Below are 27,181 nucleotides of genomic sequence, written 5' to 3' on the forward strand. Positions count from 1 at the left end.
TTATTTTCTCTCACTTTTTCTCTCTTTGGTTTGCCTTTTCTCTATTGCAGTTATATTAGGTCTTTTTCTTTAATGGTTCATTTCAATTATATGCTAAGTCAAGAAAATGTGAAGAGACTAACAGATATATCGGTTTCATTGATGCATTGAGCAAACAGCCTAAACCTGTAAAGATCGGATTATCAAATGGAGCTCTACTGGACTATCAAGTTTGAAATTTTTGGATGGAAATGGACGTTCAAAACCTCCTGGACTCTCAACTCTATTGGCACTGCATGCTAGAATGCCAGTAGTACTAGAGTCGGTGGCTGGCTGCTGCGCCTACAGATTTCAGTGTAAGCAGTTGAACACTTGAGTGTAATCTGTTCTTCCTTTATGTATCAATGTAATTCAACTAAGGTACTATATCCTTGAAATATGAATGTTTACCTTTTGTTTAGTTATTGGATTGTCTTTTGTAGGCTAACTTGCATCTTTGTGGAACTTAAGAATGATCGGAAAGGCTAATGACACTACCTACCCCACAGAGAGAGCTTAACCTCTATGAATTATTTGTGGCAAGAGCGGCTAGATAAACTGCCTGTAAAAGTTTTTTTGAAGTCATTGACTACATTGAAAAAAAAAAAAAGTTTTTCTTGGTACCATTGAATAACAATGTTAGCTTTTCCTCCATGTTTCAAATTCTAGTCTCTCATTTTCTTTTTTAATTCTGGAAATTGAATTTAGTTTAACACGTGCCAGATGCCCTATATATCTAGCATTTCACTTGGCTTTGCCTTTTGTAGAAAGCATTCCGAAAGGTTTATGAGTGGAAGTTCATGAACTGTCTTGAGCTCTGGACTGGAGCTGTCTCTTCCTATGGCACAGGACCTGAGTTTAGGGCTGTTGCGTATCCCCTAGCTGAAATAATTAGTGGGGTAGCCCATCTAGTTCCAACTGCTAGATACTTTCCCCTCAGATTGAGGTGTATTAGAACGCTTAATCACAGTGCTGCTTTGACAGGTACTTTCACTCCGGTTTCTATGCTGCTTTTGGACATGCTTGAGATGAAAGAGTTGAACAAACCCACCAATGGTGGTGTTGGCAAAGCTATTAATTTGCGCACTGTTCTGAAGGTGTATTTTAGCGTGGACATTCTTCTCTTCTTCAAATTCAATACTACATTGTTATTGTTTTTGGGAGTTTGAGGAGAATGTGTGTTTTCTGTTGTAGACGAGCTTGCTGAACATTTAGCTCACTGGATCTATTCTGTCGCTTTCCCCGAGTTGTCTTTTATTCTAGCTGTACGAATTGCGTACCTTCTGCAAATCCAACAAGGTTTAGAGGTTTTGGAAATCAATGAGGGAGTTCATTTATCAGGTATGTGGTTAGAGTGGAAGAGTCTAGTGACCACATGTGCTCTGCTCCCATGCCCGAGCTTGAGATGTGTGGACTATTGATTTGTTGAAGAAGTTTTTTATTTTACTGTTTCATCTGTTAATAATTACGTCTTTTAAATGTTGGAAAACCTTGTTGTACATAGCTAATGTTTCAGCTCTTCCATATCCCAGATTACAACTGAAAGGCGTATGTCAATTTCTTTTCTCCCAAATGATCCTGCAGCTGCGTATTTGCTTGAGGTCTGCTGCCTGCACTTCCGTAATTTTTTCTTCTTTCTCTTATGTGATTTTGCCATCAATGTACTATATGTATTACCAGCCAATAACCACAAATGCCTATTTCTTGGATCTTTCATGATTGAATTATCAAACTTTGTTTTAATCTGAAATATCTTTAACGATTTGCCTTCATTTCGTTTTATTTTGATATCATCTTGGAGAAACTGAAGTCCTTATATGTTGTTATAGGATGAGAAAAAGTCAGGGGCATGCCCTCTGTCGAAGTACGTTGCAACTCTACATGAAGTAGCACAACAAAGAAATGCTTCGTTGTCGGAATCCAGGTCTGAGATCGTGTTGTCTATTGAGTTCATTTTCACAGAATCATGTTTGATGTTCCATTTTCTAACATGCTAATTGCTTCCAGTGTTCTAGTGGGCGAGCATTCATCTGTCTTTGGAAGTAAAGGACGAGAAAGCGACGAAGAAGATGACACCAAGGACGACGAAGGCATTGCTGCCTTTAGGTCGCCCTGGTTACCAGGAAAGGATTCCAAGTGTGGTCACTCTCTCTCTTTCTAGATTTCTATACAATTTTACTTTTGGTATTTGTGTTGTAACATTATTATTGGTTTTTCAGAGCTGAACCACCCAAAGATGTGAAAAAGAAGAAAAGGAAGCGAAAGACTGAGTGCCAGGACCAAGTAGCCATGGGTGAAGATATTGTTCAGGAGTTGGTACTCAGTTCTGATGAAGAAGACAGGTCTTTAGCGACACCTCTTCGCCTGATGAAGATGGAGTGGAGAAACCAACTCCTTCGAAGCTGGAAAGCAAGAAGCCGAAACGCTCTACAAGTATATAAAAAAAGAATGCAAAACCTCAAGCAAAAGGTCAAGGAAGAGAAAGACGGCTAACCGAAGAGACCCAAGTTTCTCGTGCGCCCGTCCGATAGTCTCCATTGTTTTGTTGTACGTACTTGGAAGTTATGCATGAAGTTCCTGTTTGATCAATGTGAAGAGATTAATTTGAATTTTTTTTCCCTCTTATAAAAGTATAATTTCAAGAAAGCGTAATGCTAGGTAGACCAAATTTGTATAATAAATTTACAAAATGTTATCAATGAGATATAAGTATGTTAATTTAAAGTGGGACCCACAAAGTTTATAAATACACACATTTGAGGGATATATATTATATACCTCAATAACCAGAGACTACATACATATACACGCACACATACACCAGACACACATTTATAAATTTTCTATATAATCTCTCGGAAAAAAGCTAAAACAAAAAAAAAAAAAAAGCAAAAAACAAAAAACAAAAAGAAAAAAAAGATAGATGCTTATCCTTTTCCGAAATATAATTTAAAGTGGGACCAACAAAGTTTATAAATACACACCTTTGATGGTACGGAACGGATCGTAATGATCCCGCAATCATGTTCGTTTACGTATATCGTGCGGTCATAAATTATTTAAAATTTAAAATTTAAAATTCAAATATAAATAATACCTAAATAAAACTTACCACGCGATATACAATGAACGAACACGCCGGATCCTTTTACTATATTATATAACTCAATAACTAGAGACTACATACATATACATGCACACAAACACACTACAACAAAAATGAGGTTGTGGTAAATAATGGTATGGAGCTGTTTATTACTGTGCAATATTTTAGCTTGAAAATAAGTTAGCAATAATGCTGTTCAAATTCGTTTTTCGCGAGAGCCGAACCTCAGATCTCCCACTTACAAGTAAAGAAGAATATCACTATACCGTAGTACTAAGTGGTGTGTTTTAGATTTACAATGAATCATTTCCAGCTGCAATGAATTTATGTTAGATTTGTATATTTTTTAACAATTTTTTAGATTGTTATCTTCATGCAGGTTAGTTTTTTTTTATACCTGTGATATGGTTTTTGGTTTTATAGTAAGGGTTAATTTTTTTTATTGTATTAAAAGTCATTCATTCAGTGACACATAACCAACAATTGTGCCATCAGCGTCCGTGCAAAAGTTAGTGGAAAAATGAGTTAATAATTATAAATTTCTTTTTATGACACAAATGTTAGAAATTGTGTCCATTAAATATTACTAAATAATGAATCAACCTACTTCCTCTTCGGTCTTCAGATAGACAATATATTTTAATAATTATAAAATCATTTTTATGACACTGATATTAGAAATTGTGTCTAGTAAATATTAATAAAGAATATGTTGGCACAATTATGATTTGTGCCTGTATTCTAATATAAAACCTCCACACTCCTTTACTAATTTGTCTATGGAAAATAGAAGGTTGCTTCATACACTTGTGTTTCTTTAAATTTGATCAAGTTCTACATCATTCAGAGGCGACGTTGTGGAGTTAGAATTGGAGATGTTTGTTAGATTCTTATTTTTTTCAACTGCTTTTTAGATTGTTATCTTCCTGCAGGTTTGTTTTGGATACTTGATGATATGTTTTTGGCTTTATCGTAAGTATTTATTTTTTTACTGCATTAAAAGTCCTTGATGCAGTGAAGGACTTTTTCTATCTTCAGTTTGCCTTATCTATATTGCATTTATATATCAGTCTTTTTCTTTGACAGTTCAATTCTACTATATGCTAAGTCAGAACAATGTGATGGTAGTAGCAGGTATATCAGTGTCATTGATGCAGCGAGCAAACTGAGTGAACCTATAAAAATAGGATTATTAAATGGTGCTCTGGTTTTCTGTCAAGTTGGAAATCTTTGAAAAGAAATGGACATTCAACAGGTACCTGCAGACCTCAGTTCTCGTCAACATCTATATAAAGATTGAATGTATGCGGAACGGTAAAGATAGGATTATCAGAGGGCAAACGATGTTAGCTTACATCAACCACTCAGGTACTTATGTATATATATGACACCACTTGCCTTTAATTTTGTTAAATTACTTTTTAGCAGTATAATTCAACTGTGCTACCCTTTCTTCTTTCTCTTATTTTTCATTTCTCCCCTAACATTTACATGTTTCTTGAAATTTCAGGACAGTATCATCAAATATAATAGCAACCGGTTTTAGCTTACATATCAATTACTAGTTGTTGATTGGTGCGGCGGCAATCTCTCGCGTATATGATTCACCCTGCATGGGCTTGTTGATGATGTTTTTGTTTCTCCGATGTACTGCTGTGGTTTCCATACGGCGGAATGCTCGCTCATCTTCCAATGCCTCTGTCATCTTGAGGTAGGTGTATACACAAATGTTTATATACAAACACAATGGTTGAAGAGAGCATGGCTTATTGGCACCGCTTTCTAGAATGCCAGTGTTACTCGACTCAGTGGCTGTCTGCTGCCTCGCCTACAGATTTCGGTGTAAGCAGTTAAACACTTGAGTGTAAATTATTCTGCCTTTCTGTAACAGTATAATTCAACTATGCTATCAGTCAGGACAACACAATGGGACTACATATATGTCGGCTTTATTGATGCAGATGGCAACTCCGGAATGGTAAAGAAAGGATCATCTACTGCCAACAATTTAAACATGCATCAATTAATTGTCCTTGAATGGTGCTACTCCAGCTATCTGGCATGAATATAATTCTCCTTTAATCGGAGAGGTGACCCCTGGAACGATGTTTTTTTCTTTTCCCTTTCTAAATACTGTTTATAGTTTGAATATGAGAGGCATGCCTTTTCATCTTCTCTTGATGTCACTCTCATCTTCGCATGGGTGCAGATTTGTACAAACAAAGTGGTTGAACAGCGCGCTTGATCCTTGTAGCACTGTCATCATGCTTGCGTCTGTTGATATTCCAGTAAATGACCTTTCCACCACTTTTTTTTTGTTTTAAGTTCCGTTTGCTTGTTTTTAAGATAAATTTATCAACAATAATTTCTTCATCTTTGAATTTAGGAGTATCTTGTTAGGCTGAGGTATGAAAAAGGAAAGCATTTGAGTTGGCATCCTATTGAAATGGATTTGAGAGATAATATGGTTTTCACAGTTGGATTTAGAGAAACTGGTAAAAAGCGTGTGAAGGTAAAGCTCTGCGTTTTTTTCCTACATTTTCATCAAAACTCAGAATCCGCATACTCTCTTTAAAGAAAAATATATACCACATACTTTAAATGAAATTGTTCCTATTATTGCTGCATATGAACATGTTTTCTCCCGGAAGTGATCTAAAGGAACCGAGAGGTTATAGCATTCTTCTCACCATTGTGGATTTCATGAGCAATCAAGAGAATATTCAAAGTTGCATTTGGACTCGGAGGTTTGTTTTCTATATATTAGCGTGTGTGATGTCTTGTGATGTCGTGTGACTCGCATAGCAAGCTAACAAACGAAGAAAAAAATTATTTAAACATTGCAAGTTCACTCAGTTTGATGGTAAAGTTGGGAAAGTTGGAGGCGAGGCATGAAAATGACCAGGTATATGTTGACATCACGTGTCGATCTAGGATGTTTGTTGGGATCGATGTGTGACAGTTGTAGGCCAATTTAAGAGATACTATTGTAGGCCGATTCCAAATTGTATGTCGACAATGAGATCCTCTAATTTTTAGATCTTCACATTTATGCAAAAAACCACTCAAATTACAAATCATATAACCACTCAATTAAGTTGGTTGTCATTAGGGCTTTCTTCAAATATCTTGCTTGTTTATTTTCTTCACTATAATTAAACGTGTCAATGATTTTCAATATGTATAATTTGTTTTTTTTTTTTTTTTTTTTTTTTTTGGAAAAGATGATCTTTGAACAATTTAGTAAATGACAAATGATTTGAATAATTAAAATAAAATTCAAAGCGGGACCCACAAGGTGTCTACACACCTTTGAGGAAGGATTTGAATTCCATCTGGATTCAAATTGTGAGGATTTTAGGGAAATGAATCTTCGTCGGATTCCTTCTTCCTAATCCATCAAATCATGGAATTCGTTCCGTTGAAATTTGATCTAACGGCTACAAACAGAGGAACACTTTAAAGTTATAGTAACTTCAACCGTTGTATGAAATTTCAACAGCACAAATTTCCTAATTTAGTGGATTAAGAGAAAGGGATCCGGACATGATCCATTTTTGGGATTCTAGGAATCTTTATATCTTAGTCATTTATAGTATATCGTGCGATTAGAAATCATTTGAATTTTTTTATTTAAAATTAAACATAAATAATATACGATGAAAACTGGTTATCGGTATACGATGAACATCTACATTAAGAGGTTTCTTAAAATTTTCACAAAAAGTAACCGAAAGGGATCCCATCCTTTGAGGGATATATTATATACACACACCCGCACATCACGAACCAGACACATATTTATAAATTTTCTATCACCCCTCGAAAGAACCAAGAAGCAAAAGTTAAGAAGCAAAAGTTAAGAAGATAGATGCTTTCTGTAAAGCACAACCACCAGCTATTGTCCACAACTTTATCATCCCCACGGTCCACTGACGAAGTAAACCTATATAATCTTAAACAGGCTTTTCTACTTCCTCTGTTCCTCACCTGAAAATTTGAAACGGAATTTCTATTTCCCAACTTCCTTTTGCAAAGAAGATCGAAAATGGCTTTGGTTGGAGAGGCTTTGCTCTCTTATATAATGAATCAGCCATAAAATAATATCGAACTCATAATTTAAAGTAGAAAAACCGAACATTTCCTAATTTCTAGTTAAAATGACTATACCACCAAACCGCGTAACGTTGCAAGAGACATCTCATGCATGTCTGCAGAATTATTGGTACAAGATCAACGCATTAATGTGTAGGGTTTAATCGTTATATGTGCTAGTAGTCATATTTCATTCAACAAAATTTATTTGCAGAAGCATATCAAGCAATAAAAATTATCAAAATTGATACCTTATATGAACGATATTATAATACGTGAATTAGCTGAAATGAATTTTATTCATAATTTCATTCTCTTGATCAACTTAAAGTTCAGATTCATTCTCAACACGTGTGATAAAAGTACAAAATCTTTACGAGGAACTAAAAATAAAAAAAGAATAGCTACAACTGTAATTATTGTGGGGATCAAAATCAAAATCAAAATTTTGTGTTTATGATTTTCTTTTTGTATAAAACACCTTAGCAATGAAGGATATTGTTCGACACATTTAAACAAATAGTAGTTTAACACGTATACAATAATACCTCATTCAAAATAAGGTGGTATACTTCATGTTGAATGCTTAATACCAACGTGTTGCCGCGGGTTTGAAGTTAAGATAAGATGTTAAAAATGAAAAAATTTCGGTTACAAAATAGGAACAACGATAACAACAATGAATTTGAAAAAGCGTTAACTGAAAAAGGTTAAATTTATATAATATAAAGATACAAATTATACTTATCCATTATATTGTAGCAGTTGTATGTAGTTCTGGACCAAGAGGATTACATTCAATTATAAAAAATAGAAATTCCTGGTATAAAGATACAAAAAACATTATAATAATTGAATTTCTTCTAATAATCCTATCTAATATACTGTGTTCCAGCTTTTGCATACAAAAAATGAGAAGATGCTGTTGTTTTGGCTGTGTGGTTTTGCAAAAAGCAGAGCAAAACCAAAAAATAAAATAACCAAAGGCAAGGTGGAAAACAGCTGAGCTTCTCACAATTTTTAATATTTGGTTTCCATGCATTCAAATGTTTTTATAATATTTTATTGTGTTATGTGCCTCAAACCGTGTTCCGTGCCACCAACTGCAGGAGACTCGGCGTGAAAGTAAAAAAGCCAAGCAAAATAAAAAAAATAAAATATTCAAAAGGCAAAGCAATGGGGATGGGTTTCTCACGATTTTTAATAATTATTTCTGTTCTTTTATTATTGTCGAACAGTGCTAAAATTCAAGTATATATAATTTATAAATTTTCTATCACCCCTCGAAAAAACCAAGAAGCAAAAGTTAAAAAGCAAAAGTAAAAAAGATAGATGCTTTCTGTAAAGCACAACCACCAACTGTTGTCCACAACTTTATCATCCCCATGGTCCACTGACGAAGTAAACCTATATAATCTTAAAAATGCTTTCCTACCTCCTCTGTTCCTCACCCGAAAATTTGAAACGGAATTTCCATTTCCCAACTTCCTTTTGCAAAGAAGATCGAAAATGGCTTTGGTTGGAGAGGCTTTGCTCTCTTATACAATGAATCAGCTATAAAATAATATCGAACTCATGATTTAAAGGAGAAAAGTCGAATACTTCCTAATTTCTCGTTGAAATGACTACGCCACCAAACCGCGTAACGTTGCAAGAGACATCTCATCCATGTCTGCAGAATTATTGGTACAAGATCAACGCATTAATGTGTAAGGTTTAATCATTATAGGTGCTAGCAGTCATATTTCATTCAACAAAATTTATTTACATAAGCATATCAAGCGATAAAAATTATCAAAATTGATTCCTTATATGAACGATATTATAATACGTGGATTAGCTGAATGATGGGTTTTATTCATAATTTCATCCTCTTGGTCAACTTAAAGTTCAGATTCATTCCAAACATGTGAGATGAAAATACAAATTCTTTACTAGGAACTAAAAATAAAAAAAGAATAGATACAACTGTAATTATTATGGGGATCAAAATCAAAATTTTGTGTTTATCATTTTCTTTTTGCATAAAACACCTTAGCAATCAAGGATATTGTTCGACTCATTTAAACAAATAGCAGTTTAACACGTATACAATAATAACTCATTGAAAATAAGGTGGTATAATTCATTTTGAATGCTTTTGATAAACTTTCAGTCCTAACATGACCACCACCAAAATACACAGGAAAATGTCATCCAACCGACATATTATTCTTTTACCCTCTACTTTACTGAAATTTCATCAAAGCACCTCCACCAAGTACCACTATGTTTGCCGAGTGTGGTCCACTGCATTACTGACCAAAAAATAGCAAGTCGTCTCACTGATCTTGAAGTAAGTTGAGCCATATAATAATCTTAACGGGCTTTGCTAGTTCTTTACTTGAATTTCACAAAGAATTTTCAGTTTTTCAACTTCAAATACTAGATCAAAATTAGTCCTTTTGCCACGAAGAGAAAATGGCTTTGGTTGGAGAGGCTTTGCTCTCCGGTTCGATCCAGATGCTGTGCGAAAAGATTGCTTCGGGAGAGTTCATGGCCTTTTTCCGGGCAAGAAGACTCAACCATTCACTCATGGACAAGCTGAAGGTGACATTGATTACACTTCATGCAGTGCTCAACGACGCAGAGGAGAAGCAGATTGTCGACCTTGCCGTCGGGATGTGGCTTGACGAGCTCAAACATGCTGTGTTCGAAGCCGAGGACTTGGTGGATGAGATCGATACTGAAGCTTTGCGTCACGAGGTGAAAGATCAGACTAAGCAAACCCAGGTTTGCAACTTCCTTTCTACCTCTCGTAATCCTTTTAATTATAAAGGCATGAATGGTAAGATAGAGGAGTTATTTCAGAGGTTAGAACACCTTGCAGAACAGCGAAATCGCCTTGGTCTTAGAGAAGGTATTGGGCGCAATGTTTCACAAAGAACTCCCACAACTTCTGTAGTTGAGGAAGGATTCTGTCCTTATGGTAGGGATAAGGATAAAGAAAAGTTAAAAAAACTACTGCTGCTATCTGACAATGGAAGTAGCAGTAATTTTTCTGTAGTCCCTATAGTCGGAATGGGCGGGGTTGGTAAGACAACCCTTGCTCAACTCCTTTACAATGATGAACAAGTTAAAGAGCATTTTGACATTCATGCTTGGGTTTGTGTTTCCGAACAGTACGATGCTTTGAGGGTGATTAAGACCCTTATTGAGCAAATCACTGAGAAATCTTGTGATATCTCAGATATGAATTCCCTTGAAATTCGACCAAGGGAACAAGTAAGGAGGGAACAAGTGAGGGACGTCTCAGATATGGATTCCCTTGAAACTCGACTAAGGGAGCAAGTAAGGGGAAAGCCATTTTTATTTGTCCTGGATGACCTTTGGAATGAGAGCTATGATGACTGGGATCGTCTACGAACTCTTTTCACTTATGGGGCGAAGGGAAGCAAGGTCATTGTAACAACAAGGAGCAGACGTGTTGCATCCATCGTGCACAATACTATTCCAATTTATGACTTGGAAAAATTGTCGGACGATGATTGTTGGTTGTTACTGGCAAAACATGCATTTAGAAATGAAAACTCTAGTGCACATCCAGACTTGGAAGAAGTTGGTAAGAAAATTGCACGTAAGTGCAACGGTTTGCCTTTAGCTTCAAAAACACTAGGGGGTCTCTTAGGTTGCAACCTAGACAACAAGGAATGGAATTACATATTGGATAGCAATCTTTGGGATCTTCCACACACTAATAGTGTTCTTCCTTCTCTAAGATTGAGTTACCATTACCTTCCAAGTTACTTGAAACGATGCTTTGCTTATTGCTCAATTTTTCCAAAGGGCTATGAATTGGAAAAGGAAACTGTAATTCTACTATGGGTGGCAGAAGGTTTAATTCCACAATCAGATAGTGGGAATACAATGGAGGAGGTTGGTGAAAGATACTTTGACGAACTGTTATCGCGATCATTGTTTCAAAGACCAAGATTGGATCAACCAAGATTCACTATGCATGATCTCATCAATGACTTGGCTAAGTTTGTGTCTGGAGAGTTTTGTTTTAGGTTGGATCTGGAACAGTCACATGAAGCTCGTAAAAGAGTTCGCCACTTCTCGTATGTGAGAGGAAAGTTTGATACATCTTCAAAATTTCAGCCATTAGATGGAGTGAAGTATTTGCACACATTCTTTCCAGTGTCTTTAACACCATATGACCCAAGTGAAGGCGAAGTATATGTAAGCAATAAGGTTCAAGATGATTTTCTGCCAACACAAAAATATTTACGGGTAATGTCATTGTCAAGATATCGAAATATCACTCACTTACCTGATTCCATTGGTAATCACATACACTTGCGCTACATTGATCTCTCCTATACGAGAATTAAAAGGTTACCTGATAGAGTGTGTACCCTCTACAATTTACAAACTCTATTGTTGTTAGGTTGTTCTTCTCTTTTTAAACTGCCTGCAGACATGAGGAAATTAATTCATTTGCGTCATCTTGATATTGGCGGAACTCGCATAAAAAAAATGCCCGTGCATATGGGTAGATTAAAAAGCTTGAGAACACTGACAGCTTTTGTGTTGGGGAAATCTACTGGGTCAAGCATTGCAGAACTGAGGGAGTTGTCGCACCTTCGAGGGAAAATTTCTATCTTGAATCTGGAAAATGTAGTCAGAGCTATTGATGCCTTGCTGAAGGATAAGAATGATCTCAATGAGGTAGAGTTGGAATGGGGTGATGAGGTTTTGCATGATTCCGTAAAAGAGAGACAGGTACTTGAAGGACTACAACCTTCGGTAAATTTGGTGAAACTAACCATCAGATTTTATGGTGGAACCAGTTTCCCGAATTGGGTGGGAGACTCGTCCTTCCCCAACCTACAAGTGATGCGTCTCAGCGGTTGTAGTAATTGCAGTTCACTGCCACCAGTTGGTCGGCTACCTGCTCTCAAAGAGCTTTTCGTAGGAGGGATGGCGTCAATTACCAGTGTTGGTGTTGAATTCTATGGGGGAAATCAACCATTTCAATCTTTAGAGAAGCTAGAGTTTAGGAATATGCCAACATGGGAGGAATGGCTGCCGAGTCCAAGTGGAGGTGAAAGTCCAGACTTTCCTCGTCTTAAGGAGCTGATTTTAGGCGAATGTCCGAAGCTGAGAGGAAACTTGCCCACTCATCTTCCTTCCCTGGAGATACTTAGGGTCCGTCGATGTGAGGTACTACATTTGCCGATGGGGACGCTGCCGTGGCTTCAGATGCTTGAAACTAATTTTAATGGCGGGACAGAGTGGTTGTTGGAAATGGTGCACAACGTTAATCGTCTTCAAAGTTTGACTTTATATGAATGTTCCTCACGCTTGTCGTTCCCAACAAATGGTCTGCCCACCACGCTGACGTCACTCAGTATACTATATTGCAAGAAATTAGAATTCCTATCACGTGAGATGATGGCCAAATTGACTTCCCTTCAGTCTTTGGATTTAACAGAGAGCTGTGATTCTCTGAGGTCGTTCCCTTTGGGCATTTTCCCCAACCTTTCATCTCTTTCTATAAGTCATTGTGAGAATCTGGAATCCCTTTCTGTTGAAGAAGGAGCAGATGAAAATCTCAGCCATCTCAACTCCCTGTCTATTTGGGGATGTCCAAATCTTGTCTCTTTTCCCGACGGGGGATTGCCCACTCCCAACCTCACTTCCTTTTCTGTCTCTGGATGCGAGAGTTTGAAGTTGTTGCCGGACCGCATGCACACCCTCACCGCCCTTCAAGAATTGTGGATATCCTTGCTTCCAAATGTGGTGTCATTTGCACAAGGGGGTTTGCCTCCCAACCTACAATCATTATCTATCATTGACTGTGAGAGACTGAGGCCTTCAGTGGAATGGGGATTGCAAGGGCTTGTCTCTCTTCGACAATTTCGGATCTCAGGAAACAAGGATCTGCTGGAGACGTTGCTCAAAGAACAGCTGCTCCCTGCCACTCTTCACACTCTCCGAATCTATTCTGTATCGAATCTGAAGTCTTTGGACGGAAAGGGACTTGAGCACCTCACTTCTCTTCAACACCTACAAATTCGATGGTGCAGGAGTCTCAAATTCCTGCCAAAAGAGGGTTTTCCGGCATCTCTTTCTTATCTGAGCATCTGGGATTGTCCTTCTCTGAAGAAGAGGTATCTGAAGAAGAGGTATGAGAAGGTAGCTGGCATTCCTTGCATAGAGATAGATGGAGAAGTCAACATCTTGTGAGCTTTCATTTCACTCTCTCCAACTCTCAACTCTCAACTCTCAAGACAAAAGCCAGGTACTATTTTATTTATTAGTAAATTGATTGTCCTCAGCAATATTCCTTCTTAAATTAAAGTTTCAGAGTCTAATCCCGATGAAATTACAGGAGAGTGCGAGGGGAGTGAATTATTTGTAGTCTGATACTGTGGAACTACTTGGGGGTCGATATATATGATTCTCCTGCATGACAAGAGGTAAATCCCTGGATGATGCTTTTCTCATGCTTGTCTCGTTTGCGACATAACTCTGATCTTCTGCTTGTGCGATGGGACAAACAGGTATATCGGATTATCAAATGGTGCTCTGATTTTCTGGACTGTCAAGTTTGAAATCTATTGCATGGAAATGGACTTACAACACCTCGCACTCTCGCAATTCCTGACGGGACAGGGACCTCTAGACCTCAGCTCTCGTCAACAGCTTTATAAAGATTGAATGTATCTGGGACTTCGTTGGTCCAGAGAGAAAACTATTGAACTGCAAAGATAGGATTATCGGAGGGAAAATGATGTTAGCTTACACCAAACACTCAGGTACGTACTTGTGTATATATATACTGCTGTGGTTTCCATATGGCGGAATGCTTACTCATCTTTCAACGCATCTGTCATTTTGTGGTAGGTGCATATATATATGTTTCTCTGCAAACACAATGGTTGGAGAGAGCATGGCTTATTGGCACCGCTTGCTAGAATGCCAGTGTACTAGACTTGGTGCCTGGCTGCTGCGTCTACAGATTTCAGTGTTAGTAGTTGAACACTTTGAGTGTAATTTGTTCTTCCTTTCGGTAACAATGTAATTCAACTATGCAATCAGTCAGGACAACACTATGGGACTGACGTATTTGTCGGCTTTATTGATTCAGATGGCAACTCTGGGATTGTAACGATTGGATTATCTATAGCCAACGATTTAAAACATGTATCAATTAGTTGTCTTTGAATGGTGCTAGCTCCAGCTATCTGGCATGAATATAATTCTTCTTTAATCAGAGAGGTGACTCCTAGAGTGATTTTGTTTCTAATGCTTTTATAGTTTGAACATGAGAAGCATGCCTTTTCATCTTATTATGACGTCGCTGTCATCTTCGAATGGGTGCAGATATGCTTTTGCACGGACAAAGTGGTTGAACAGCTCGCTTGATCCTTGTAGCACTATTCTCATGCTTGCGTTTGTTGGTATTCCAGTAAATAATATTACTAGAATAAGTGGTTGGCTGGTGTGCTACTGATTTCACAAGAATGATAATTCTTACGTTGAGCACTGCAGATGAGCTGTAATTGAGCTTTCCAACACTCTCTTTTGTTTTAAGTTCTATTTGCTTGTTTTCTAAGATAAATGTATCCATAATAATTTCTTCATCTTTGAATTTAGGAGTATCTTGTTAAGCTTAGGTATGAAAAAGGGAAGCAGTTGAGTTGGCATCCTATTGAAATGGATATGAGAGAAAATGTGCTTTTTACTGTTCAATTCAGAATTAAACGGTATAAAACGTGTGAAGGTAAAGCTCTGCGTTCTTTTCCTACATTTTCATCAAAACTCTGCATCCACATAATCTCCCTACAGAAAAATATATTCCACATAAGTTAAAGAAAAATATATACCACATACTTTAAATGAAATTGTGCCTATTGTTGCCACTTATGAACATCTTATCTCCTGGAAGTGATCCAAGGGAACTGAGAGGTTATAGCATTCTTCTCACCGTTGTGGATTTCATGAGCAATCAAGAGTATTCAAAGTTGCATCTGGACTCAGAGGTTTGTTTTCTATATATTAGCATGTGTGATGTTGTGTGACTCGCATAGCAAGTCGATAAACGAAGAAAAGAAAATTGTATGAACATTGCAGGTTCACTCACTATATATGTAGGCGACCTTGTGATTCGTTAACATATCTCGCATTCGTTGCATAAAGATAGATGATGAAGTCACCATCCTATGACCTTTCACTTCACCTCTTCAACTCTCAACTCTCAAGATGAAGCCAGGTAATTTTTTATTTATTATTATATTGATTGTCCTCAGCAATATTCCTACTTAAATTCAAGTTTCAGAGTCTAATTCCAATGAAATTACATTAGAATGCGAGGAGACTGACTTCTTTGTAGTCTGATACTGTGGAACTACTTGGGGTGGATGTACATGATTCTCCTGCATGAGAAGAGGGTTTTTCATACTTCTCTCATTTGCGCACAACAGTTGAATAGTGCCTCATGGCAGTGCTTTGCTTGAATGCCAGTATGTTGCGTCACTAGATAAAGAGGCTGGTTGTTGTGCTATGGATTTCACCGGTTGAACATTGCAGATCAGATGTAAATTGTAATTTACTTTCTCTCACTTTTTCTCTCTTTGGTTTGCCTTTTCTCTATTGCAGTTATATTAGGGATCAGTCTTTTTCTTTAACGGTTCATTTCAATTATATGCTAAGTCAAGAAAATGTGAAGAGACTAACAGATATATCGGTTTCATTGATGCATTGAGCAAACAGCCTAAACCTGTAAAGATCGGATTATCAAATGGAGCTCTACTGGACTATCAAGTTTGAAAATTTTGGATGGAAATGGACGTTCAAAACCTCCTGGACTCTCAACCCTATTAAGAGAGCACAGCTTATTGGCACTGCATGCTAGAATGCCAGTAGTACTAGACTCGGTGGCTGGCTGCTGCGCCTACAGATTTCAGTGTAAGCAGTTGAACACTTGAGTGTAATCTGTTCTTCCTTTATGTATCAATGTAATTCAACTAAGGTACTATATCCTTGAAATATGAATGTTTACCTTTTGTTTAGTTATTGGATTGTCTTTTGTAGGCTAACTTGCATCTTTGTGGAACTTAAGAATGATTGGAAAGGCTAATGACACTACCTACCCCACAGAGAGAGCTTAACCTCTATGAATTATTTGTGGCAAGAGCGGCTAGATAAACTGCCTGTAAAAGTTTTTTTGAAGTCATTGACTACATTGAAAAAAAAAAAAAGTTTTTCTTGGTACCATTGAATAACAATGTTAGCTTTTCCTCCATGTTTCAAATTCTAGTTTCTCATTTTCATTTTTAATTCTGGAAATTGAATTTAGTTTAAGACGTGCCAGATGCCCTATATATCTAGCATTTCACTTGTGTTGCTTTGACTTTTGTAGAAAGCATTCCGAAAGGTTTATGAGTGGAAGTTCATGAACTGTCTTGAGCTCTGGACTGGAGCTGTCTCTTCCTATGGCACAGGACCTGAGTTTAGGGCTGTTGCGTATCCCCTAGCTCAAATAATTAATGGGGTAGCCCATCTAGTTCCAACTGCTAGATACTTTCCCCTCAGATTGACGTGTATTAGAACGCTTAATAACAGTGCTGCTTTGACAGGTACTTTCATTCCGGTTTCTATGCTGCTTTTGGACATGCTTGAGATGAAAGAGTTGAACAGACCCACCACTGGTACTGAAGGTGTATTTTAGTGTGGACATTCTTCTCTTCTTCAAATTCAATACTACATTGTTATTGTTTTTGGGAGTTTGAGGAGAATGTGTGTTTTCTGTTGTAGACGAGCTTGCTGAACATTTAGCTCACTGGAGCTATTCTGTCGCTTTCCCCGAGTTGTCTTTTATTCTAGCTGTACGAATTGCGTACCTTCTGCAAATCCAACAAGGTTTAGAGGTTTCGGAAATCAATGAGGGAGCTCATTTGTCAGGTATGTGGTTAGAGTGGAAGAGTCTAGTGACCACATGTGCTCTGCTCCCATGCCCGAGCTTGAGATGTGTGGACTATCGATTTGTTGAAGAAGTTTTTTATTTTACTGTTTCATCTGTTAATAATTACGTCTTTTAAATGTTGGAAAACCTTGTTGTACATAGCTAATGTTTCAGCTCTTCCATATCCCAGATCGAGGCTAATTGTCAGTTTACAAATGAAAGGCGTATGTCAATTTCTTTTCTCCCAAATGATCCTGCAGCTGCGTATTTGCTTGAGGTCTGCTGTCTGCACTTCCGTAATTTTTTTCTTTCTCTTATGTGATTTTGCCATCAATGTATGATATGTATTACCAGCCAATAACCACAAATGCCTATTTCTTGGATCTTTCATGATTGAATTATCCAACTTTGTTTTAATCTGAAATATCTTTAACGATTTGCCTTCATTTCGTTTTATTTTGATATCATCTTGGAGAAACTGAAGTCCTTATATGTTGTTATAGGATGAGAAAAAGTCAGGGGCATGCCCTCTGTCGAAGTACGTTGCAACTCTACATGAAGTAGCACAACAAAGAAATGCTTCGTTGTCGGAATCCAGGTCTGAGACCGCATTGTCTATTGAGTTCATTTTCACAGAATCATGTTTGATGTTCCATTTTCTAACATGCTAATTGCTTCCAGTGTTCTAGTGGGCGAGCATTCATCTGTCTTTGGAAGTAAAGGACGAGAAAGCGACGAAGAAGATGACACCAAGGACGACGAAGGCATTGCTGCCTTTAGGTCGCCTTGGTTACCAGGAAAGGATTCCAAGTATGGTCACTCTCTCTTTCTAGATTTCTATACAATTTTACTTTTGGTATTTGTGTTGTAACATTATTATTGGTTTTTCAGATCTGAACCACCCAAAGATGTGAAAAAGAAGAAAAGGAAGCGAAAGACCGAGTGCCAGGACCAAGTAGCCATGGATGAAGATATTGTTCAGGAGTTGGTACTCAGTGTTGGAAATTCAAATCAAAAGAGGTTGCTATTGTTGACAATCAATGTCAAAGTTAGGCATTGAAAGTTAGGCAATGTTAGGTATGGTTGAATAAAATTATTAGGTGCAATTAATGTGTTTTGTGTGGTAATAAATAATCTTAGTTTAATCATTTGGTTTGCTATAAATACCCAAGTTCTCAAGCATTGTATATCATCCCATCCAAATCCCACTTCCAATTGTGAAGAAGCTTGTAAGCTTTCTTATTCCAACAGTTTGTAAACCTTTTTCATATATCAAAGTCCAAGTGTTTTGCCGAAGCTTGTTGCTTCCCTCCTTTCTCTATTTCTTTCTTTGTCCAATTTTATTTGAGAGTGCAAAGTGAAAGAGGTGTGATAGAGTTTGTAAACTTATCACCCATATATTTTGGTATTGAGTTAGTAAACTGTCAAATACCAACAATTGGTATCAGAGCCAGAATACCATTCTGGCAGGTGCAGCAGTTATGGCATCCAACTTAGTGCAACTCCAAGTTCCCACATTGAAGAAAGAAAATTATGAAAGATGGTGCATCCAATTCAAAGCATTGTTTGGATCACAGGAGCTATGGGAAGTTGTCAGTAGTGGGTATGTTGTACCCACTGCCGAGCAAGAAGCCGTATATACTGCGGATCAAAGGAACACTCTCAAGGACTTACGAAAGAATGACCAAAAGGCGCTGTATCTTCTATACCAGGGTTTGGAAGATTCAACGTTCGAGAAGGTTGCAGAAGCAACAACGAGCAAGCAAGTATGGGATACACTCAGTACAATCTACAAAGGAGTAGATCGAGTCAAGAAAATGAGGTTACAATCACTTCGAGCAGATTTTGAAACTGCTCATATGAATGAAGGGGAGAGCATCTCCAACTATCACTCAAGGCTCATTGTGATAGTAAATCAGATGAGGAGAAATGGCGAGAGACTCGATGAAGTACGAGTTGTGGAGAAGATACTCCGGTCACTCACATCTAAGTTTGAGCATGTGGTGACTGCCATTGAGGAATCCAAGGATTTGGAGGTGATGAGCGCAGAAGAGCTACTAGGATCCCTCCTAGTTCACGAGCAACGCATTCAGAAGAATGCAAGCCCCACAACGCTAGAGCAAGCTTTGGAGTCAAAGTTGAATATTGACAAACCAAATAAAGGTCGTGGGCAGTGGAACTCACGTCGTGGGAGCTCATCCAACCGTAGCCGAGGACGAGCCCGAGGAAGAGGTCGAGGCTATGCACAAAATCAAGGTCAGTCTCAGGAGTGGAGATCTACTCGAGGAAAGGCGCATATCCAGTGTCACAACTGTAAGCAATATGGACATTATGCCAATGAATGTTCACATAAAAATGGTGAGCATGTCAACATGGCAGAATCAAGTGGAAATACTGATGAAGAACTTACAGTCTTACTAGCACACCATGATTCCAGTAGCCAACAAGATGTTTGGTATTTGGACTCTGGTGCAAGCAATCACATGTGTGGAAAGAAGGAGTTTTTTGCCGAACTCAAAGAAGGGGCCTATGGATCTGTAAGTCTTGGTGACTCCTCAAAGTTGCCAGTTGAAGGCAAAGGGAAGATCAAGATCATCCAGAAGGATGGAAGAGAAGAATACATCTCCGATACCTACTACATACCAGGTATGAAGAGCAACATTCTGAGCATTGGTCAACTGCTCCAGAAAGGGTACATTATACATATGGAGAACATGCTTCTCACTCTCAGGAATGCAAGGAGAAAGCTTATTGCACGTGTTCGAATGTCAAAGAACCGGATGTTTCCGTTGAATTTGAACACAAAGATTGGAAGCTGCAACATCGGTGTAATGGAAGATGAGTCATGGAAATGGCATCTTCGATTTGGCCATCTTAATTTCAATGGCCTAAAGTTGCTGTCAAGTGGAGGAATGGTTCGTGGTCTACCCCAGATTGAAGCCACACGCCAAGTATGTGAAGGTTGTGTGCTCGGCAAGCAAGCACGACTATCGTTCCCTGTTGGTGATACATGGAGAGCAAAGTCACCACTGCAGTTGGTGCACACAGATATATGTGGTCCATTGGATCCCATGTCTTATGGAGGTAATAGGTATTTTATTACCTTCATTGATGATTTCAGTAGAAAAACTTGGGTCTATTTTCTCAAGGAGAAGTCAGCTGCCCTAAAAATTTTCAAGGAGTTCAAGGCACTCACAGAGGCAGAAAGTAACCACAAGCTTGTGGCTGTGAGATCAGATAGAGGTGGAGAGTACACCTCCAATGCTTTCCAAGCATACTGCAAGGAACAAGGAATTAGGCATCAACTTACTGCTGCCTATACCCCACAGCAAAATGGGATAGCCGAAAGAAAGAATCGAACCATCCTTGACATGACAAGGTCCATGCTTAAGGAGAAGAATTTGCCAAAAGAGTTATGGGCAGAAGCTGTAGCTTGTTCGATTTATTTGTTGAATCGATGTCCAACAAAGAGTGTCAAGAGGATGACACCACAAGAGGCTTGGAGTGGATACAAGCCGAATGTTACACACCTAAGAATTTTTGGGTGTGTTGCATATGCTCAAGTTCCAGAAGCCAAGAGGAGGAAACTTGATGATAGAGGTGAGAAGTGTGTGTTTGTGGGCTATAGTGAAGAGTCCAAGGCATACAAGCTCTACAACCCATTAACTGGCAAACTAGTGGTTAGTAGAGATGTCATCTTCAGTGAGGAAGAGACATGGACGTGGAACAACAAAGAAGTCAGTAAAGAGAAGATCGTCTCCACTGATTTTGAAGAACCAGAAGTTGTACCACCGATTGAGCAACAGCCTGCTCAAACAATCACAACAACTCCAGTGCACAGAATTGCAAGGAGTGGTCCTACATCTAGTGAGGAAAGCAGCTCCTCAACTCCAGTGAGGTTAAGGAGTCTCACAGAGATTTATGGACAAGAAGAAGAAGAAGAAGAAACCAACCTTTTCTGCTTGTATGCAGACCACGAGCCTTTCTCATTCAATGAAGCTGTGGAAGAAGATTGTTGGAAGAAAGCCATGGAAGAAGAGATCCATGTCATCGAGAAGAATGACACTTGGGAGCTGACAAAGCTCCCACCAAATCAGAAGGCTATTGGTGTCAAGTGGGTTTACAAGATCAAACGCACTGCAGATGGGAGTGTGGATCGATACAAATCAAGGCTTGTAGCAAAGGGCTACAAACAGAAGTATGGAGTGGACTATGATGAAGTCTATGCTCCAGTTGCGAGACTTGACACGGTAAGATTGCTAATCTCTCTTGCCGCACATCATAAATGGAAAATTTATCAACTAGATGTCAAGTCAGCCTTCCTTAATGGAGTACTTGAGGAAGAAGTGTACGTGGAACAACCGGAAGGCTTCCAAGTACAAGGAGAAGAAGATAAGGTGTATCGTTTGAAGAAGGTTTTGTACGGCCTCAAGCAAGCACCACGAGCTTGGAACTCAAGGATCGACAACTACCTTCACCAAAATGGATTTCAGAAATGTCCATACGAGCATTCAGTTTACATGAAGAATGGTGAAAAAGGGGAGTTCTTAATTATTTGTCTCTATGTAGATGATTTATTGTTTACAGGAAACAATGAGGCAATGTTCCATGAGTTCAAGCAATCCATGTTCAGTGAATTCGAGATGACTGACAATGGATTAATGTCATACTTTCTTGGCATAGAAGTGAAGCAAGAAAGTGATGGTATCTACATCTCTCAACAAAGGTACATGAGAGACATATTGAAGAAGTTCAATATGGACAAGTGCAACACTGTCAATACCCCAGTCGCAACTGGATTGAAGCTGTCCAAAGGAGGAGAGGGTGAGTTTGTAAACTCAACAGTGTACAAAAGCCTCGTTGGAAGCCTAAGGTACCTTACAATCACAAGACCTGATATAGTTTATGGTGTTGGACTCGTGAGTCGATACATGGAAACACCAAGGGAGTCTCATTGGCTGGCCGCCAAGAGAATTTTGAGGTACATAAGAGGTACTCTAAACTATGGTCTATTTTATAATTTTGGTGAAGATGCAAAATTATTTGGTTATTCAGATAGTGATTGGGGAGGTGACCAAGATGAAAGGAAAAGCACAACTGGCTATGTGTTTTTTCTAGGATCAATAGCTTTCTCATAGACTTCAAAGAAGCAATCAATTGTTGCTTTGTCATCATGTGAAGCCGAGTATGTTGCTGTAGCCTCAACCGTGTGTGAGGCAATTTGGTTAAGAAATCTGTTGAAGTCAGTGTGTCATCCACAAGTGGAATCGACTGTGATTCACGTAGATAACGTGTCTGCAATCAAACTTGCAAAGAATCCTGTTCAACATGGAAGGAGCAAGCACATTGATACCAGGTTCCATTTTCTAAGGGACCATGTGAAGCAAAAGACAATTGAACTTGTCTACTGTCACACCAAGGAACAAGTGGCAGACATCTTCACAAAGCCATTGCCAATTGAAACATTCCGGCTACTGCGTGAAATGCTAGGAATGAAGGCGTTTTGATTTGAGGAGGTGTGTTGGAAATTCAAATCAAAAGAGGTTGCTATTGTTGACAATCAATGTCAAAGTTAGGCATTGAAAGTTAGGCAATGTTAGGTATGGTTGAATAAAATTATTAGGTGCAATTAATGTGTTTTGTGTGGTAATAAATAATCTTAGTTTAATCATTTGGTTTGCTATAAATACCCAAGTTCTCAAGCATTGTATATCATCCCATCCAAATCCCACTTCCAATTGTGAAGAAGCTTGTAAGCTTTCTTATTCCAACAGTTTGTAAACCTTTTTCATATATCAAAGTCCAAGTGTTTTGCCGAAGCTTGTTGCTTCCCTCCTTTCTCTATTTCTTTCTTTGTCCAATTTTATTTGAGAGTGCAAAGTGAAAGAGGTGTGATAGAGTTTGTAAACTTATCACCCATATATTTTGGTATTGAGTTAGTAAACTGTCAAATACCAACACTCAGTTCTGATGAAGAAGACAGGTCTTTAGCGACACCTCGTCGGCTGATGAAGATGGAGTGGAGAAACCAGCTCCTTCGAAGCTGGAAAGCAAGAAGCCGAAACGCTCTACAAGTAAATAAAAAAAGAATGCAAAACCTCAAGCAAAAGGTCAAGGAAGAGAAAGACGGCTAACCGAAGAGACCCAAGTTTGTCGTGCGCCCGTCCGATAGTCTCCATTGTTTTGTTGTACGTACTTGGAAGTTATGCATGAAGTTCCTGTTTGATCAATGTGAAGATATTAATTTGAATTTTTTTTCCCTCTTATAAAAGTATAATTTCAAGAAAGAGTAATGCTAGGTAGACCAAATTTGTATAATAAATTTACAAACTGTTATCAAAGAGATATAAGTATGTTAATTTAAAGTGGGACCCACAAAGTTTATAAATACACACATTTGAGGGATATATATTATATACCTCAATAACCAGAGGCTACATACATATACACGCACACATACACCAGACGCACATTTATAAATTTTCTATATAATCTCTCGGAAAAAAGCTAAAAACAAAAAAAAAAAAAAAAAAAAAAAAAAGCAAAAAACAAAAAACAAAAAGAAAAAAAAGATAGATGCTTATCCTTTTCCGAAATATAATTTAAAGTGGGACCAACAAAGTTTATAAATACACTTTGATGGTACGGAACGGATCGTAATGATCCCGCAATCATGTCCGTTTACGTACATCATGCGGTCAGAAATTATTTAAAATTTAAAATTTAAAATTCAAATATAAATAGTACCTAAAAAAACTTACCACGCGATATACGATGAATGGACACGCCGGATCCTTTTACTATATTATATAACTCAATAACTAGAGACTACATACATATACATGCACACAAACACACTACAACAAAAATGAGCTTGTGGTAAATAATGGTATGGAGCTGTTTATTACTGTGCAATATTTTAGCTTGAAAATAAGTTAGCAATAATGCTGTTCAAATTCGTTTTTCGCGAGAACCGAACCTCAGATCTCTCACTTACAAGTAAAGAAGAATATCACTATACTGTAGTACTAAGTGGTGTGTTTTAGATTTACAGTGAATCATTTCCAGCTGCAATGAATGTATGTTAGATTTGTATATTTTTTAACAGTTTTTTAGATTGTTATCTTCATGCAGGTTAGTTTTTTTTTATACTTGTGATATGGTTTTTGGTTTTATAGTAAGGGTTAATTTTTTTTATTGTATTAAAAGTCATTCATGCAGTGACACATAACCAACAATTGTGCCATTAGCGTCCGTGCAAAAGTTAGTGGAAAAATGAGTTAATAATTATAAATTTCTTTTTATGACACAAATGTTAGAAATTGTGTCCATTAAATATTACTAAATAATGAATCAACCTACTTCCCCTTCGGTCTTCAGATAGACAATATATTTTAATAATTATAAAATCATTTTTATGACACTGATATTAGAAATTGTGTCCAGTAAATATTAATAAAGAATATGTTGGCACAATTATGATTTGTGCCTGTATTCTAATATAAAACCTCCACACTCCTTTACTAATTTGTCCATGGAAAATAGAAGGTTGCTTCATACACTTGTGTTTCTTTAAATTTGATCAAGTTCTACATCATTCAGAGGCGACGTTGTGGAGTTAGAATTGGAGATGTTTGTTAGATTCTTATTTTTTTCAATTGCTTTTTAGATTGTTATCTTCCTGCAGGTTTGTTTTGGATACTTGATGATATGTTTTTGGCTTTATCGTAAGTGTTTATTTTTTTACTGCATTAAAAATCCTTCATGCAGTGAAAGACTTTTTCTATCTTCAGTTTGCCTTATCTATATTGCATTTATATATCAGTCTTTTTCTGTGACAGTTCAATTCTACTATATGCTAACTCAGAACAATGTGATGGTAGTAGCAGGTATATCGGTTTCATTGATGCAGCGAGCAAACAGAGTAAACCTGTAAAAATAGGATTATTAAATGGTGCTCTGGTTTTCTGTCAAGTTGGAAATATTTGGACAGAAATGGACATTCAACAGGTACCTGCAGACCTCAGTTCTCGTCAACATCTATATAAAGATTGAATGTATGTTGGACGTCATCGGCCCAGAGAGAAAACTATTGAACAGTAAAGATAGGATTATCAGAGGGCAAACGATGTTAGCTTACATCAACTACTCAGGTACTTATGTATATATATGACACCACTTGCCTTCAATTTTGTTAAATTACTTTTTAGCAGTATAATTCAACTGCGCTACCCTTTCTTCTTTCTCTTATTTTTCATTTCTCCCCTAACATTTACATGTTTCTTGAAATTTCCGGACAGTATCATCAAATATAATAGCAACCGGTTTTAGCTTACATATCAATTACTAGTTGTTGATTGGTGTGGCGGCAATCTCTCGCATATATGATTCACCCAGCATGGGCTCGTTGATGATGTTTTTGTTTCTCCGATGTACTGCTGTGGTTTCCATACGGCGGAATGCTCGCTCATCTTTCAATGCCTCTGTCATCTTGAGGTAGGTGTATACACAAATGTTTATATACAAACACAATGGTTGAAGAGAGCATGGCTTATTGGCACCGCTTTCTAGAATGCCAGTGTTACTCGACTCAGTGGCTGTCTGCTGCCTCGCCTACAGATTTCGGTGTAAGCAGTTAAACACTTGAGTGTAAATTATTCTGCCTTTCTGTAACAGTATAATTCAACTATGCTATCAGTCAGGACAACACAATGGGACTACATATATGTCGGCTTTGTTGATGCAGATGGCAACTCCGGAATGGTAAAGAAAGGATCATCTACTGCCAACAATTTAAACATGCATCAATTAATTGTCCTTGAATGGTGCTACTCCAGCTATCTGGCATGAATATAATTCTCCTTTAATCGGAGAGGTAACCCCTGGAACGATGTTTTTTTCTTTTCCCTTTCTAAATACTGTTTATAGTTTGAATATGAGAGGCATGCCTTTTCATCTTCTCTTGATGTCACTCTCATCTTCACATGGGTGCAGATTTGTACAAACAAAGTGGTTGAACAGCGCGCTTGATCCTTGTAGCACTGTCATCATGCTTGCGTCTGTTGATATTCCAGTAAATGAGCTTTCCACCACTTTTTTTTGTTTTAAGTTCCATTTGCTTGTTTTAAAGATAAATTTATCAACAATAATTTCTTCATCTTTGAATTTAGGAGTATCTTGTTAGGCTGAGGTATGAAAAAGGAAAGCATTTGAGTTGGCATCCTATTGAAATGGATTTGAGAGATAATATGGTTTTCACAGTTGGATTTAGAGAAACTGGTAAAAAGCGTGTGAAGGTAAAGCTCTGCATTCTTTTCCTACATTTTCATCAAAACTCAGAATCCGCATACTCTCCTTAAAGAAAAATATATACCACATACTTTAAATGAAATTGTTCCTATTATTGCTGCATATGAACATGTTTTCTCCCGGAAGTGATCTAAAGGAACCGAGAGGTTATAGCATTCTTCTCACCATTGTGGATTTCATGAGCAATCAAGAGAATATTCAAAGTTGCATTTGGACTCGGAGGTTTGTTTTCTATATATTAGCGTGTGTGATGTCTTGTGATGTCGTGTGACTCGCATAGCAAGCTAACAAACGAAGACAAAAATTATTTAAACATTGCAAGTTCACTCAGTTTGATGGTAAAGTTGGGAAAGTTGGAGGCGAGGCATGAAAATGACCAGGTATATGTTGACATCACATGTCGGTCTAGGATGTTTGTTGGGATCGATGTGTGACAGTTGTAGGCCAATTTAAGAGATACTATTGTAGACCGATTCCAAATTGTATGTCGACAATGAGATCCTCTAATTTTTAGATCTTCACATTTATGCAAAAAACCACTCAAATTACAAATCATATAACCACTCAATTAAGTTGGTTGTCATTAGGGCTTTCTTCAAATATCTTGCTTGTTTATTTTCTTCACTATAATTAAACGTGTCAATGATTTTCAATATGTATAATTTGTTTTTTTTTTTTTTGGAAAAAGATGATCTTTGAAC

At 37.6% G+C, this 27,181-nt stretch overlaps 2 protein-coding genes and 3 long non-coding RNA genes across 10 annotated transcripts; all 5 read left to right on the plus strand.

Annotated features, from left to right (window-relative positions):
- The first annotated feature begins 263 nt into the window (after nt 1-263).
- Nucleotides 264-1,353, plus strand: LOC137716484 (uncharacterized). The gene is made up of 5 exons (XR_011065680.1): nt 264-335; nt 462-656; nt 786-917; nt 1,003-1,115; nt 1,213-1,353. It is a non-coding gene; the product is annotated as an uncharacterized lncRNA (long non-coding RNA).
- Nucleotides 1,354-1,553: 200 nt separating this feature from the next.
- LOC137716483 (nucleolar complex-associated protein 2-like) lies at nt 1,554-2,769 on the plus strand. The gene is made up of 4 exons (XM_068455941.1): nt 1,554-1,619; nt 1,848-1,942; nt 2,026-2,154; nt 2,238-2,769. Exons 1-4 carry the CDS (start codon nt 1,569-1,571, stop codon nt 2,509-2,511), a joined length of 549 nt encoding a protein of 182 aa, XP_068312042.1. The 5' UTR covers nt 1,554-1,568; the 3' UTR covers nt 2,512-2,769.
- Nucleotides 2,770-4,874: 2,105 nt separating this feature from the next.
- On the plus strand, nt 4,875-5,640 carry LOC137714926 (uncharacterized). The gene is made up of 3 exons (XR_011065483.1): nt 4,875-5,214; nt 5,334-5,412; nt 5,511-5,640. It is a non-coding gene; the product is annotated as an uncharacterized lncRNA (long non-coding RNA).
- A 3,897-nt stretch (nt 5,641-9,537) lies between these two features.
- LOC137714954 (putative disease resistance RPP13-like protein 1) lies at nt 9,538-17,879 on the plus strand. Of its 6 annotated transcripts, XM_068454134.1 has the most exons (16): nt 9,538-13,505; nt 13,596-13,683; nt 13,768-14,022; nt 14,111-14,233; nt 14,355-14,485; nt 14,591-14,765; nt 14,867-14,990; nt 15,156-15,249; nt 15,341-15,479; nt 15,573-15,810; nt 15,980-16,174; nt 16,629-16,760; nt 16,846-17,170; nt 17,362-17,395; nt 17,675-17,769; nt 17,853-17,879. In XM_068454134.1, exon 1 carries the CDS (start codon nt 9,680-9,682, stop codon nt 13,448-13,450), a length of 3,771 nt encoding a protein of 1,256 aa, XP_068310235.1. In that variant the 5' UTR covers nt 9,538-9,679; the 3' UTR covers nt 13,451-13,505; nt 13,596-13,683; nt 13,768-14,022; nt 14,111-14,233; nt 14,355-14,485; nt 14,591-14,765; nt 14,867-14,990; nt 15,156-15,249; nt 15,341-15,479; nt 15,573-15,810; nt 15,980-16,174; nt 16,629-16,760; nt 16,846-17,170; nt 17,362-17,395; nt 17,675-17,769; nt 17,853-17,879. The 6 variants fall into 6 exon arrangements, with proteins under 6 accessions (XP_068310235.1, XP_068310238.1, XP_068310236.1 ...); XM_068454137.1 differs by lacking the exon at nt 17,853-17,879 and adding an exon at nt 16,301-16,495 and having other exon boundaries at nt 16,846-17,448; nt 17,675-17,736; XM_068454135.1 differs by lacking the exon at nt 17,853-17,879 and having other exon boundaries at nt 16,846-16,926; nt 17,024-17,448; nt 17,675-17,736.
- An 8,033-nt stretch (nt 17,880-25,912) lies between these two features.
- LOC137714955 (uncharacterized) lies at nt 25,913-26,471 on the plus strand. Its single transcript, XR_011065494.1, has 3 exons — nt 25,913-26,046; nt 26,166-26,244; nt 26,342-26,471. It is a non-coding gene; the product is annotated as an uncharacterized lncRNA (long non-coding RNA).
- The last annotated feature ends 710 nt before the right edge of the window (nt 26,472-27,181 follow it).

The sequence above is a fragment of the Pyrus communis genome, chromosome 14, assembly GCF_963583255.1.
Source record: "Pyrus communis chromosome 14, drPyrComm1.1, whole genome shotgun sequence".
Classification (NCBI taxonomy): domain Eukaryota; kingdom Viridiplantae; phylum Streptophyta; class Magnoliopsida; order Rosales; family Rosaceae; genus Pyrus; species Pyrus communis.

Excerpts from the sequence above, each read along its gene's own strand:
- LOC137714954 (XM_068454134.1), top strand. The coding sequence starts at position 9,680 with ATGGCTTTGGTTGGAGAGGCTTTGCTCTCCGGTTCGATCCAGATGCTG.
- LOC137716483 (XM_068455941.1), top strand. The coding sequence starts at position 1,569 with ATGTCAATTTCTTTTCTCCCAAATGATCCTGCAGCTGCGTATTTGCTT. Across the intron at positions 1,620-1,847 it reads CAGCTGCGTATTTGCTTGAG|GATGAGAAAAAGTCAGGGGC; the intron begins GTCTGCTGCCTG and ends ATGTTGTTATAG. Across the intron at positions 1,943-2,025 it reads GCTTCGTTGTCGGAATCCAG|TGTTCTAGTGGGCGAGCATT; the intron begins GTCTGAGATCGT and ends AATTGCTTCCAG.